The sequence below is a fragment of the Macrobrachium rosenbergii genome, chromosome 50 (assembly GCF_040412425.1).
Source record: "Macrobrachium rosenbergii isolate ZJJX-2024 chromosome 50, ASM4041242v1, whole genome shotgun sequence".
Lineage (NCBI taxonomy): Eukaryota > Metazoa > Arthropoda > Malacostraca > Decapoda > Palaemonidae > Macrobrachium > Macrobrachium rosenbergii.
In genome coordinates this window covers 37,014,625-37,027,917 of record NC_089790.1, presented here as the reverse complement: position 1 = coordinate 37,027,917, position 13,293 = coordinate 37,014,625, and the positions used below count along the sequence as shown (strand labels likewise).

At 36.1% G+C, this 13,293-nt stretch overlaps 1 protein-coding gene across 4 annotated transcripts in view; it reads left to right on the top strand.

Moving 5' to 3' along the window:
- The window catches only part of LOC136832839 (tyrosine-protein kinase BAZ1B-like), a 193,388-nt gene that overhangs the window by 94,964 nt on the left and 85,131 nt on the right, over positions 1 to 13,293 (top strand). For all 4 annotated transcript variants that reach the window (XM_067094492.1, XM_067094491.1, XM_067094493.1 and 1 more), the window contains exon 14: positions 4,739 to 4,943. In XM_067094492.1, the coding sequence (XP_066950593.1) occupies positions 4,739 to 4,943 (205 nt within the window). The remainder of the gene's footprint in view (positions 1 to 4,738; positions 4,944 to 13,293) is intronic.

Sequence of the window (13,293 nt, the reverse complement as noted above, 5' to 3'; positions counted from 1 at the left end):
GATGTATATATAATATATATACTCTTAAACATATATAATGCTATATATATAAATATATATCTTATAAATATATAAATATATGCTTTCTTTATATATATTCTAGTATACACATATAATACATCAATATAGAAAATAAAACTGTATTTATACAGTAACACATGTATAAAACTAACATATAATCACTATATATCCTATGTGTGTATGTGTGTGTAAATGTGTGTGTGTGTGTGTCATAGTGTATTATAGAGGTATACTGATATAAACAGAGTATACATATAGTTCTTCCATATATATATATATACCTCAGTTTATATATATGTCAGATGCTTTGTGTGTATATATATATATATATATACTACTATATATATTTTATATTTGTATATACTTTCTATATATAATCTTGTTTAGTGCTTGTAGATGGCCAACAAGTGGAGTAGCCTCTTCCATAAAGCCTGCTTGTTCCTGAGCTGATTTTCCTGGGCAAGCTTACTGCTTGCATACCAGCGATTTTCCCCAACTTCCCGGCGATGAGTCAGAAATTTATTTGTGTTCCACTGTGATTGTATATATGATTTATATCTTATTCATAGAAGGGATAATATCGTGAAATGTTGTCTATTGGGTCATTGCTGTATTATAAAGTATGCAAGCAGTTAGCTTGCCCAGGTATTCCTATATAGTATATATTCCAACTATTTTAACTTGTATGGCCCAGTGGGTATATGTGCTTTCCACCTGAGAGACCTGGGTTCAGATCCACATGAGTCAGAAATTTATTTCTGTTCCACACGTGATTGTGTGTTGATGATTTCTATCTTATTCACTCAGAAGGGATAATTCATGAAATGTTGTCTATTGGGTCATTGCTGAGTCGGGAAGTTGGGGAAAACTATATATGGTATGCAAGCAGTTAGCTTGCCCAGGTAATATATAGTTGCTCTCAGGTTCCAACTTCTTTTAGACTTGTATGGCCCAGTGGGTATATATTTCCACCTGAGAGACCTGGGTTCGATCCCGACGTAGTCAGAAATTTATTTCTGTTCCATATGATTGTGTGTTGATGATTTATATATATATATATATATATATATATATATATTATATATATATATAATATGCAGTCACTAGATTAGAGGTGGCAACTTAGTCAGATCTTAACTGTAAAAAATTATGAAAATAAAAAAAGTTGGCTAAGTCCTTCAGTGAAAGGAAGTAGATCTCTCGTCCCCGTGAGGGATCTTTATACTAATGAGTAGTTTCAACCAATCTTACCCACCCAGGAAATCAGGCCCCAGAGTGGGTTGCAATTCTCATCTTGAGCGTAGTTCATATGGCATATGAGCTGTTTAGAGAATCGATAGACAGTTCTGACTCTACAGTGTTTTTCCTTTACATACCCTAGCTTTGGCGAAGAGAGTAGTTGAGATTCATAGTTTGGATGCTAAGTACTTGGTGGGAAGGGGTCTGTTATGCTTGAGTTGGTCCTGGAAATCATAACTGAGACACAAAGTCCATAGGTCCATGATGCCTGATTTGAGTCTGTTTCAATCCACTCCTGAAGGTTTTTTAAGGTATAATTGGAACAAGACGCTACTTTGTCCAGTTAGAGTATTGCTGTACTACCTTAAAAGAACTTGACACCACAGGCCTGAGTGTCAGCGCTTCTTCATTAGTACTGACTTGGCCCATTAAGAGGTGTCCAAGAGCACATCCCTCTTTCCAGCTTTGTGGGATGGCAATGGACTTGCTCTTCATCTGATGGTCTGGGCAAGAGATCACGAAGTTAGGGCATCACCCTGCCCCTTGCATTCCGGAAGAACCTGTCAGTTCAGCAGGTATGTGGTTGCACTAGACCACATTGACCTCTTACCTTCAGGACTTGCCCATAAGTCCTAGGACACGCTTTTCCTTGGATCTTTTGGTGGCTGCCCAGCAAGTTGTGGGTTCATCCGGCTTCCTTAGGGGACACATGCATCTCATGTAAGATGTTTGGTAAGTGAGGAGAGAAGGGGTGTGACTGTTCTCCTTCTCTTTTGCCTCTGTCTCTCTTTAAACAAAGTGACAGATAGCAAGCCATCATGTGCTGGATGGACAATTTTGAGGGTGACTACATGACGAGGTCATCCTGTCCATCTTGTGTAGATGGTTTGGTTGCATGTCTCCCCTCTCCCTAGACAAGGGAGAGAGGGTTAGACAATAAAACTAACCTGTTGGTCTTGTTAGCAAGTATTATTTTCTCCGACGCTCTTGGATTCTTCCAAGCCAAGCCCAGAAGTCTTAACAGTTGCAACATCCCTTATGTCCAAAGAGCTAGAGGTGTGGGATTCCTTCCTCAACTCTTCCATACCAGGAAGGTATTCCTGGGTGGGTAGAACCAACCTGTTGGTTCAGAGATTTACACAGACTCCACCTTTCTATGGGTAAGTCCCCTATGTAGATACTGAAGGTGTATATTTATGTAAGAACAAATAGAAAATTTATAAAGTAATTTGTATTTTTCCTAACATAGAAACCTGAAGGTCTTGACATTTATGGCCCACCTCAGCCACTCCTCATTCTGATACGTGGGCTGAAAGGCAAAATGGAGTGCAGACCCACAATTGGGGGCTTCCCGCCATCATTGGTAGTTAACAACCTTGTCTGAAAGTTCAGCAGCCTTTCCAGTTCATGTCGGCAAGCTAAATCCTAACATACAAATCTTCAGGTTTGTATGTTAGTAAACACACAAATTACTTAAAGCATTTGCTTTATTGTATCTTCCAGATATATTTGAGATGTTAAATTTACTAAACAAACAGGTGCAAGGTTGAAATATAAATCTTTTAACTTGCAGATTGGCTGTTAGTGCTTTACTTGGAAAACTTTTTCTGTTCAGGATAAGTACTGAATGTATGGAGCAGATACATTTTCCAATCCTCACCACTTTTGATCACTTGAAGATATTGCTTACTGATATGGAAATTTGGTTTAAAGATCCGATGGAAATGAACATTCTGTATTGGTTGGTAGGCCCAGTTGGGACGAATGCAGCTGACATTGATATCAGACTGCAAGAAAGCCTCATCAAGTTGCTCAAGCTAAATGATTTGCTCAATAACTAATGGACTAGTAGTGAAATTGCAGTGAAATTCCCATGGCTTCGAAAGGAAGCAAAATTATGTTTCATTGCCTTTCCTGCTTATTACTGGTTGATTCTATCAATAGCTTGAAACCATTTTGAAACTGTAAGTAGAGGTGATCTTCATTTCTTCCTGTTACACATTGAAAACCTTTCTACTCTCAATTTCCCTTCCAGCACTGAATGACCTCATAGGTCCCAGCGCTTGGCCTTTGGCCTAAATCTTATATTCCTTCCTACAAAGGGAATGCCCTGTAGAAGGGTTGTGGTATCAGTGCACCTTGCGTGGTGCACTGTAGGCATAACTTAAGTGTTCTTTGCAGCATCTCTCCAGCCCCTAGCTCCAACCCCTCTTATTCCTTTTACTGTACCTCTGTTCATTTTCTTCTTCCATCTTTCCACCCTCACCTAACAATTATTTCATAGTGCAACTGCAAGGTTTTCTTCCTGTTACACTTTTGAAACCTCCTTTACTCTCAATTTCTTGGTATTTTGCTTCTCAGGGGAATTGGAGTTTTTTTTTTTCTGTGTTGCATATTTAGTTTTTTTGTTTTTGTTTTTTTAACAAAGTTTATATATGCCTTTTTATTTTTTATTTTTGTTTTTTAATCATAGTGTGTAGGACTTCTTTGAAAATAAAGCTGGAAATTATTTTAATTTGTTAATTTATCTGTTTTTCTAAAACTGATCTCCATCAGTTTTTCTAATAAATGAGCTCTTTCTGTATTTCCCATTACCTATTGTTACTTCTTTTGAATGTACACCATATTCTTTGGAAGCTTGAATTTCAAGTCAATTGCCCCTGTGGGCTTGTTCTATATGAATAGTGTTCATCTTCTGAATAATATATAATAATAATAATAATGACTCAGGTCCCAGCTCTTGGTCCTTGGCCAAAATTCTATATTCCAATTGCAGTGTCATATGTAGAAATATTCATTTTTTCTTCTGATAAGGTACATTATTTGTTGTCTAAAAGGAAGTAATTTTTAAAGGTTATTAATTTTTTTGGTATGTTTAGAAATACATATGTTATTGTATTGGAAAAATAATGTATGATTATAATATAATAAATGATTCTTTTTGTAGAACCCACAGTATATTTTTGTGAATAAAATAGAATAATTGAGAATGAATATGTATTTAATAGATACTTGATTTTATGAAGGTAGTTACCAAATTGAAGTACTTTTCCACTAATAATGTTTAGGCCTGATGAGGGGCCACAGAAAAATGGAGATTCCTCAGGGGGATATAAAATAAAAAGGTTGGGAACCACTGGCCTATGCTATGATTTAAAAGCAGTATTTAGTAGCTAGATAAAAGGCAGATTATTTTATTTTGATTACCTTTGAATAAAGCCTGACACAAAGTATAGTAGGATTTGAACAACTGAAATATTTCCTTTTAATTTTTTTCAATATGTTCATCACACACCTGTGAAGGCATGATAACATCCAAATAACTACCAGAAATATGGGTTCTCATAAATGGTTTGTAATATTTTCCTTTGTTTACAGTGCCTACTCTGAGGAAGGGTTATATAATTTTTTTTTTTTTTTTTTTTTTTTTTTGTGGAGGTTGGTCCCTTGGTGAATTTTTTTTATTCCTCATTTTCAGGCGGCTTAAAGAGGAAGAAGAGCTGAAAAAGCAACAAATAGTTCTTGCATGGGAAAAAATAAACCTTCAGAGAGAAACAATAGCAAGACTTCAGCCACTGGGTGTTGACCGGAATCATGACAGATACTGGCTTTTCAATTGTACAACTCCTGGTCTTTACGTAGAGAAAGGATGGGTTGATGCAAATACAACATACTGTGTTAAGGCAAGTTTAATCTGTTATTGTAAATTCTTATTCTCTCTCTCTCTCTCTCTCTCTCTCTCTTTTCTCTCTCTATATATATATATATATATATATCTATATATATATATATATATATATATATATATATATATATATATATACAGTATATATATATATATATATATATATATATATATATATATATATATATATATATATATATATATATATATATATATATATATATATATATATATATATATATATATATATATAATACACACACACACACACACACAGTGGTACCTTTGTATGTCGAACATTCCTTTTTCAACAAAATTTTCAAGAAATTTTGTCTTTTTATTTTTTGAACAGATACTCGTTCTTCGACCCAACTGATTGTCTTGTTTATACTTGTACTCAACGTCCTACCGTGTGGTATGAGAAAAACAAATGCAATAACCTGCATGTTTTTTCCTTTACAGGTATGTACATAAAGCACAAGTACAATATATAGTTTAATGATAACCATATTCAACAAAATAAATAAAAGGGTATAACATTTCACAATAAAATTTAATATAAAAGATGAACAAAATCTTTTGTCACTGCAGTGACACACATCTGACTTGAGATAGAGGGAAGTAGCATTTATGCTGTTGAGGAAAGAAGAAGAGACAGTAAAAACATTACTGTATTTATATAAAAGCAGTAAAACCGCAGTGATGCACATCTGACTTGAGATAGAGGGAGGGAGCATTTATACTATTGAGACCCTTACCTTACAGGAAAAACATTACGGTATTCATGTAAAAGCAGTAACAATTCACATAAAAAAAAATGAAAGAAGGGAATTTCACAAATTAACATAATGATACAGTATAAAAAAATCAAATGCAATACAGTAACAATAAAAAATTGAAAGAGTCCTATATCAGCGAGTGTTTGGGACTGTGCTGAGTGAGACGGTAGAGGTGGTGGTGGGTTATTGGGTGGGGGACAGGGGTCCGCTTCCCGCTGACTTCCCAGCTGTATCACTGGGACTGGGCTTAGATGACTTTTCTCTTTCACTATGTTCAACCTATTTGCTTTCACTTAAACTCGATTTGCCCGAATCACTTCTTTTTGTTATGGTAAAATACCTATCAAGTGACTTGCTTTTTACGATTTTTTAACACCATAAAATAACTCATCCCCGCATCATGAAACACACTTCAGCTTCTGCATGCCTTAGATTGTTTATTTAAACAACTTCCTTGTGAAAAGTTATTTGATCTCTCTTTCGTTTTCTTACTTGCATTCTCTGCTTATTACTTATCTGTTTGCAAAATCATCATGTTTATTGGATTATAATTTTAAATTCTGCTGTTTACCAACAGTAAGTTGGTGTGTTGTGGCATAACTAATCTTCCTGCACTCAAGATCCAAGTGTAAAAAACACATCAACAATCATACCGCGTGAGGGATTGTTTTCACATCTGATGGGCGCTGATTACTCTCTCTCTCTCTCTCTCTCTAAAGCACAAGGACACACAATTTGACACATGCATACTATCGATTCCTTTAATTATTCTTGCAAAATGTGAATAAAATTGAATTTTTTTATCAAACTTTGCCGTCTCTTCCCTCAATCCCAATCCCAGCCGGCCACTTGCCATTTTCACCAAACAGTTCGTAAATCAAGTTTCCTAGCTCGTTCATGGGAAAAAAGTTATTTAAAAAGTCAGACTTTTTGAGTGAGCTGGAACATATTATCCTGATTCCCTTTACAGGCTGTCCCTGCTTACCGGTGGCATTGGTTAACAGCATTTTGGTGTCACGGGCTTTGCTAGTGGCGTCATTAACCAGATTATCAGCGCCGATCTCCACTTAATGCCACCGTTAAGTGAGGATTTCAGTGCAGATCTCTGGTTAACAAAGCCATTTTAAGCGGGATTTCAGTGCTGATATCTGGTTAATAGCACCGTTAGCAGGGTTTTTGGCACTCTTATCGCCAATTTTCAGTTAGCAGTGCGCAGCCAGGGACGGAACCCGCCATTAATGGGGAACTGCCTTTATTTCTTATGGGGAATTTTGTTTCATATTAAGAACAAATCACATTTCGACCAGCCTTCTGGAATGGATTAAGTTCAAAGTGTATATGTTTATGTATGACTATACAGTATATATGTATATATATATATATATATATATATATATATATATATATATATATATATATATATATATATATATATATATATATATATATAGTATATATATATATACATACACATATACAGGCATTCCATTTTTGGCATTTGTCTAGCAACAAAAATAGATTTTTGGCATTGATAATTGTATATTGGCGCCAATACATACAAAACAGAGGTGCCGATAACCTAAAAATTGTTGATGTTTGGTTATTTGCAATTTTGCTTGTCGTCGCGTTGGAACAGAACCCCCGCCAATAACCGGGGGACCACCTGTATATATATATATATATATATATATATATATATATATATGTGTATACAAATATATATATATATATATATATATATATATATATACGTGTCTATATGCACTGTATACATATATTTTTATAGCTATCATATATATGTGTATACATATACGGCCATTTTTATAGCTATCATGACATCTCTATCAAGATTAGCATAGCCAGCAATTTATTCTTGAGAGCCTTACGGATTTGCTCTCCGGATCTCCTGGAAAAGGAAATTAAACTAATCCATAAGTAGCTGTCATCTTTAAAATACCATGACCATTTAATTGAGAAATCGATCCACAAAGCAAACACTATTTTCTGCCGTCCCCCCAAAACAAGACCAGAGACGCCCAACAATAAAATAAGAATCCCACACGTGGAGAGGATTAAGACGTTGACACAGACACTTGGAAACTCTAACCCTTTTGCTTTTACCTACCCAAATACCTTAGCCAAGTCCCTGATTAACATCCAACAAAAGCAGTCCCCAAAGACACAGGAGTCTACGAAATCCCTTGCCTTGTTTGTGACCAATCTTATATCGGCTTTACAGGCAAATCACTCCTCCAGAGATTAATACAGCATAAACATTCAGATAGGTATGGACAACAGAGCTCAGCTTTTTTAACCACACAAATAACCATAACCACAGAATAAACTGAATATATCTTGTATAATTTATTGCAGCAATTGTCAGTTCAAAAGTCAGATGGTGGAATCAGCCATGATTAAACAAAGAGATACAATGAATCTCTCAAGATTCAGATATTATAGGTAAAATCTTCCTCCAACCAGCGATTAAGAAGATTAAAGAGAAATTGTCAACTGGAGTGACGTAACGGCTGACCTGTGGGGTGTAAATACAGCTTTTATGTAACTTTTTCTCCTTCACTATTTGCCTGAGGAGAGAGGCAGTTTGGTCTGTAAAATATAGCCTTTATTTTCTACAATTTGCATTTTTATGGGCTCCTTATGTTTGATACATGTATATATATATTTATATAATACAGTAAACCCCTGTATTCATGTTCTCAAGATTTGCGGACTCACGTATTCGCGGATTTCTCTGTGGAATGTATCTACCAGTTATTCACGGAAAATTTGCCTATTCGCTGTATTTTTCACTGAGAAATATTCACTAATTACTGTATTTTCTTATCATTTTCATGACTAAATCCACTTATTGTGATAAAACTATTAAAATACTCGGGTATAAGCATTTTTAGAGGGTTTTTCTTGTATTTAAACTATCAAAATAGGCAGTTCTAATTGTTTTAGAGGGGTTTTAAGTATTCAATTTTAGCTATTCGCGAAGTGTAGGCATCCCCCCAGTTTACTGTATGTGTGTGTGTATATATATATATATATATATATATATATATATATATATATATATATATATATATATATATATATATATATATATATATATAATATATATATATATATACATACATACAATCCCATACATGCATACAGGCAATCCCCAGTTAATGGCAGGTTCTGTCCCCCGCTGAGTGCTGCTAACCGAAAATTGGCGATAACAGCACTGAAAACCCCGCTTAACCCTTAAGGGACGGCATAATTTATCAATGTGCAGCACCCCAGACCGGGGAAACTTTGAGGTCGGCAAAATAAAAAAAAAAATCACATCAATGGAAAGAGAATGATATGTACAGTCACACTGTATAAATAAAAAAATTCTAAAAAATTTTCCCTACCTTCACGAGAAGTTGAACATGACTATTTACAACCCCTTGTTTGGCCTCATTTACAAGACAGTCGTAAATTTTACCAACTTATGTATGTTTTTTCTAATAAATAAGTTTTTAGGATTTTGTAAAATTATTATTACTGCTCGCACAATATCAAAACAGATTAGAAATATGAGCAGTAACAAATTTTTTCCATATTTGTTGTAAAATATTTACAGAAGTTTACGAGAAGGAAGATTCAGTTACTTTTTTTTTTACTTTTACATGCTTTTTCTAATATTTCTTTGCAATTTTCTTTGTAAAATTACATTTACAACCGACATACTATCATAAAAGACAAAAACAAAAACAACAACAACCCTTCGTATATTTACAAACAGATTTACAAAAGACTCGTGAGAGAGAGAGATGTGTAACGGCCCTTTCTGAGCCTATACTTGATTTAAGTCTCTGTTTTATGAACAGAGGTTTGATCTGGCGCTTATCCGAGACATTGTGTGATAGCAATGCGTGAGCCGGCATCATAAGTTATATCTTTCCCTAACTAAAATCTAAGGACTACTGGAATGAGATACTAAGTACAAAACTAAAACCCTTTATTGACAAAATAATCAACGAAAATAACTTAAAAATTACGTAAGAATGAAATCCAATGTTTCACATGCTAACTATCAGAAAATCTTCTAAGGAAATAATGCTCCAAAATCATAAACCTCAATTAAAATAACTCATCTGTCAAAACATGAACACGCTCAATCAATTAAACAGGTCATTCAAATGTCATACCACTCTCATCCTCAGAGGAGTGAGAGAAGAAAATGAATAGGAATGAGGAACAGAAATACCTGTGTGAAAGAAGAAACGCCACATTAAAAATCATACAATGTAAAAATTGCAGAAACACACATTTCACTGACACAGGAGATACCGTGGTGTTCACAGTTCTGAAAAACAAAGTCTAAAAACGCATAAGAATTCTTTACCACTCCACAAGTCCTCTGGGACAGTCTCCATGAAAAAATCACTCACATTCAGACACACATGAATCGGATCTCACAAGTCCAATTCGAACAACAGTTCCTCCCATTATATCTATTATCTAACGCACGAACGAACGTGACTTTTTGTAGCGACACCATTCGAGGTCAAAGTTCGCAAGACACGCTTCTGTATTTCAAGGCGCTACGAAGTACACGACACACCATACATTATTAAGAAGCATCCTTCAAAAACCGGATTTTGTAACTGGTTCAGCTTAGAACGCTTCTTTGCTGAAAACGCATTCCCAGCCCGCGGTCTTGTCACCAAGGTGGTTTCCTTCACTTTGTGGCGCGTAATGTTTCAGCATTTTCCAATTTGTTGCGACAGTGAAAATGGACTCTGCGTAATAGCTGACCCAACTTTTCAAAGGTCACCTTCACAGCCTTACAGATTGCTCGCCCACGCACCTGAGGTGGACCCCACCTCAAAATGTTCAGGTGCAAAACTTATATATATCTTATAACACAGATATTATAGCACAACTAGTTCATTCAAGAAACGTGATTAATCTAGACGCATTTCACTCCTGGTACTGCTCTCACGCGAAAAGGCCTGGCGATCACCACAGTCCAAGCTTGAATGTATTCTTGCGCCGCCCAGCGACTGGACGCAAGATGAATGGCTTCAAATCCTTTGGCGCCAACCCAACGTCTTCCTCAAAGTACAGCAACATGAAGACATCCTGCCCACATCTCTCCAAAGTTCTGATCGCCCCACCACAGTACAGAAGTAACGCGACAGCTTCTCATACAAGCTGAGGACGGTAGCTTATTCAACCTCTCCATTTCGAGGGAGTGGTATTTTTCCGAGTCGGTCATATCGACAGTCATATCAAAAGTAACTCGGTTTTATTCCCTATACCATATTATTACTGAACCAGATAAGACTATTAGTACAAAGGTCATATGTTCTCACGTGAAACACCTAAGTTAATACCTAATTTCCATAGTCAACTCACTACCAAGTACACTAACTCTAAGGAACCATTCATAAAAATTTATCCAACAGAAAAAGTACTCAAGAACGCAAAGGCAATCCTAAACATCTGAAAGGTACTTACAGTCGTGAAAAAGACATCAAGGTTCTACTCCGTTGGCGAATATTTCGCAATACCTGACTAATTCTCAACACAATAGCAACTGACTTAATGGCAATCGCTTCCTATGATCCTAACAACTACCATTACTCGCGGTACAGCTCCCTTATATTTTAAAAAGAGAACTGAAAATCCCAAATATTCGGACCGACATCCTATCAAAATCTTCCTAAACCCTCCGAAATCCTAACTGACATATCCCAACCCAAAAGATCAGACCCGCTCTCGGTCCGATATACTAAATACCTCCCAAAACAAAATCCTAAATAACAGCAGAGAGCTGCGTCAGACGACAAACACATCATAAATACAATAACATAATAACACAATAACACACGGGTCAAATCTCGCATGAAATTAGCCCATGTCACAATCTCCCAAAATCATATGAAAAACCATTAACTCAAAGTAACCGATTACTATCGCCATATAACGATGAAATCCCCAACCGCAGTTGCGATCCATATAAAAAAAACAAAAACTCAAATTCATATATCTACAAAACTCTACGGTATTCTGCACACAATTTACACTAAGTACTGCAGCTTACATCAGAAATCACAATGAACCCGAACTATTAAAAATTCAGAAACTCTCACGGAGTAATGTCCTCCTGAATTACAACAACTACAAGTCATGCTCATTTACAACTCCATTAACACCCGGGAAGGAAAAAATGACCAGAATTCACCTAATACCATAACAACTATACAACCCAGGGTCTATACCCATAAGCAGATTCTGAGAAATTACCCAGAACATCCATATGCACTCTGGAACGGCCTATTTGGTAAGGGGGAGGTGAACTCAAACGATACCGACACCGTTGTCACGGTTTATTCGCATTGCAATAGCGCACTTTTCACAAAAGGCTTCTACTGCGGAAACATATTTTTCCAAAAGAACTTTTGACCTGACGTGCTTTCATACGCCTTGTCCACACCCAAATGAGAGAACCAAATTGCTGTAATGCACAATGTCTAGGAACTTGTGGTACTAGACCTCTGGCACGATGATTTGTGTAATCTCACCCATGCTTCGAGTACTTCGCAAGTTATACTTAACTTTTTCTCACCAATAAATTATTCTCCAACTCTAGACAGAAAAGGCAACTTATACCCTTTCTTCTCGGGTGAAACTCCCTAAGAAATGCCTTAGCATCTGACAACAATTTATCTTCATCTTGCTTTTGTTCGATAAAGCCTATGTCCCAAGTGACATTTTCAATTGCATTATAACACACGGCGTTACTTCTCACTATCACGAACAACAATCTCTCCCGAGACTGCCGACTCACTATTTCTCCCGAAGTATGCACTGTAGAAACGTATGTCCTCTATGATGAGATTTTAGAACCAACATATCAGAGACATTAGACACCAAACATTACTCTCTTCTCTCACACAGATTCGTGTGTATTTCATCCTCAACCGAAAGTATCTGCTCAATGCATCTGCAACTACATTATGCTTACTTCAATGTATTTGAGGCTCGATAATCAAAATCTCTCAATGTTAGGAACCAACGTGTTCTCTTTGGGCGCACAAATTTGGCTTATTAAAAAGCTTTCCAACAACGGTTGATGATCTGTAAAAATCTCAACTTTATTTCAACAACAACATCTTAAATGAACAAGGCTGAGATCTTATCATAAAGCCTCCTGTCCACAACTGACATCAGCCTTTCGCATTACCACGTTGCTTTGAACTTTCTGCTATAAAAGCAATTGGGTGTATCAAATTTCTGCATCAAACACGCCATTCCATACCTTCCGACTACACAATACTATGAATCATTGACTAAAATTTGACACTTCAAAACTGGTGGGTTCACCAAAGCTGCCTCTTGCTTCAAAAGTTAATTGTTGCTCTATCACTCCCAAACAAACTTAACGCCTTCTCAGAATAAATCTGTCAATGGAGACGCTTATTGTAGGAAAAATTCGCACAAAACGGCGAAAGAAAACCCGACATACCCAGGAACGAACGAATCTGTTTCCGGTTTTGGGAACTGGAAAATTCATAAATGGCT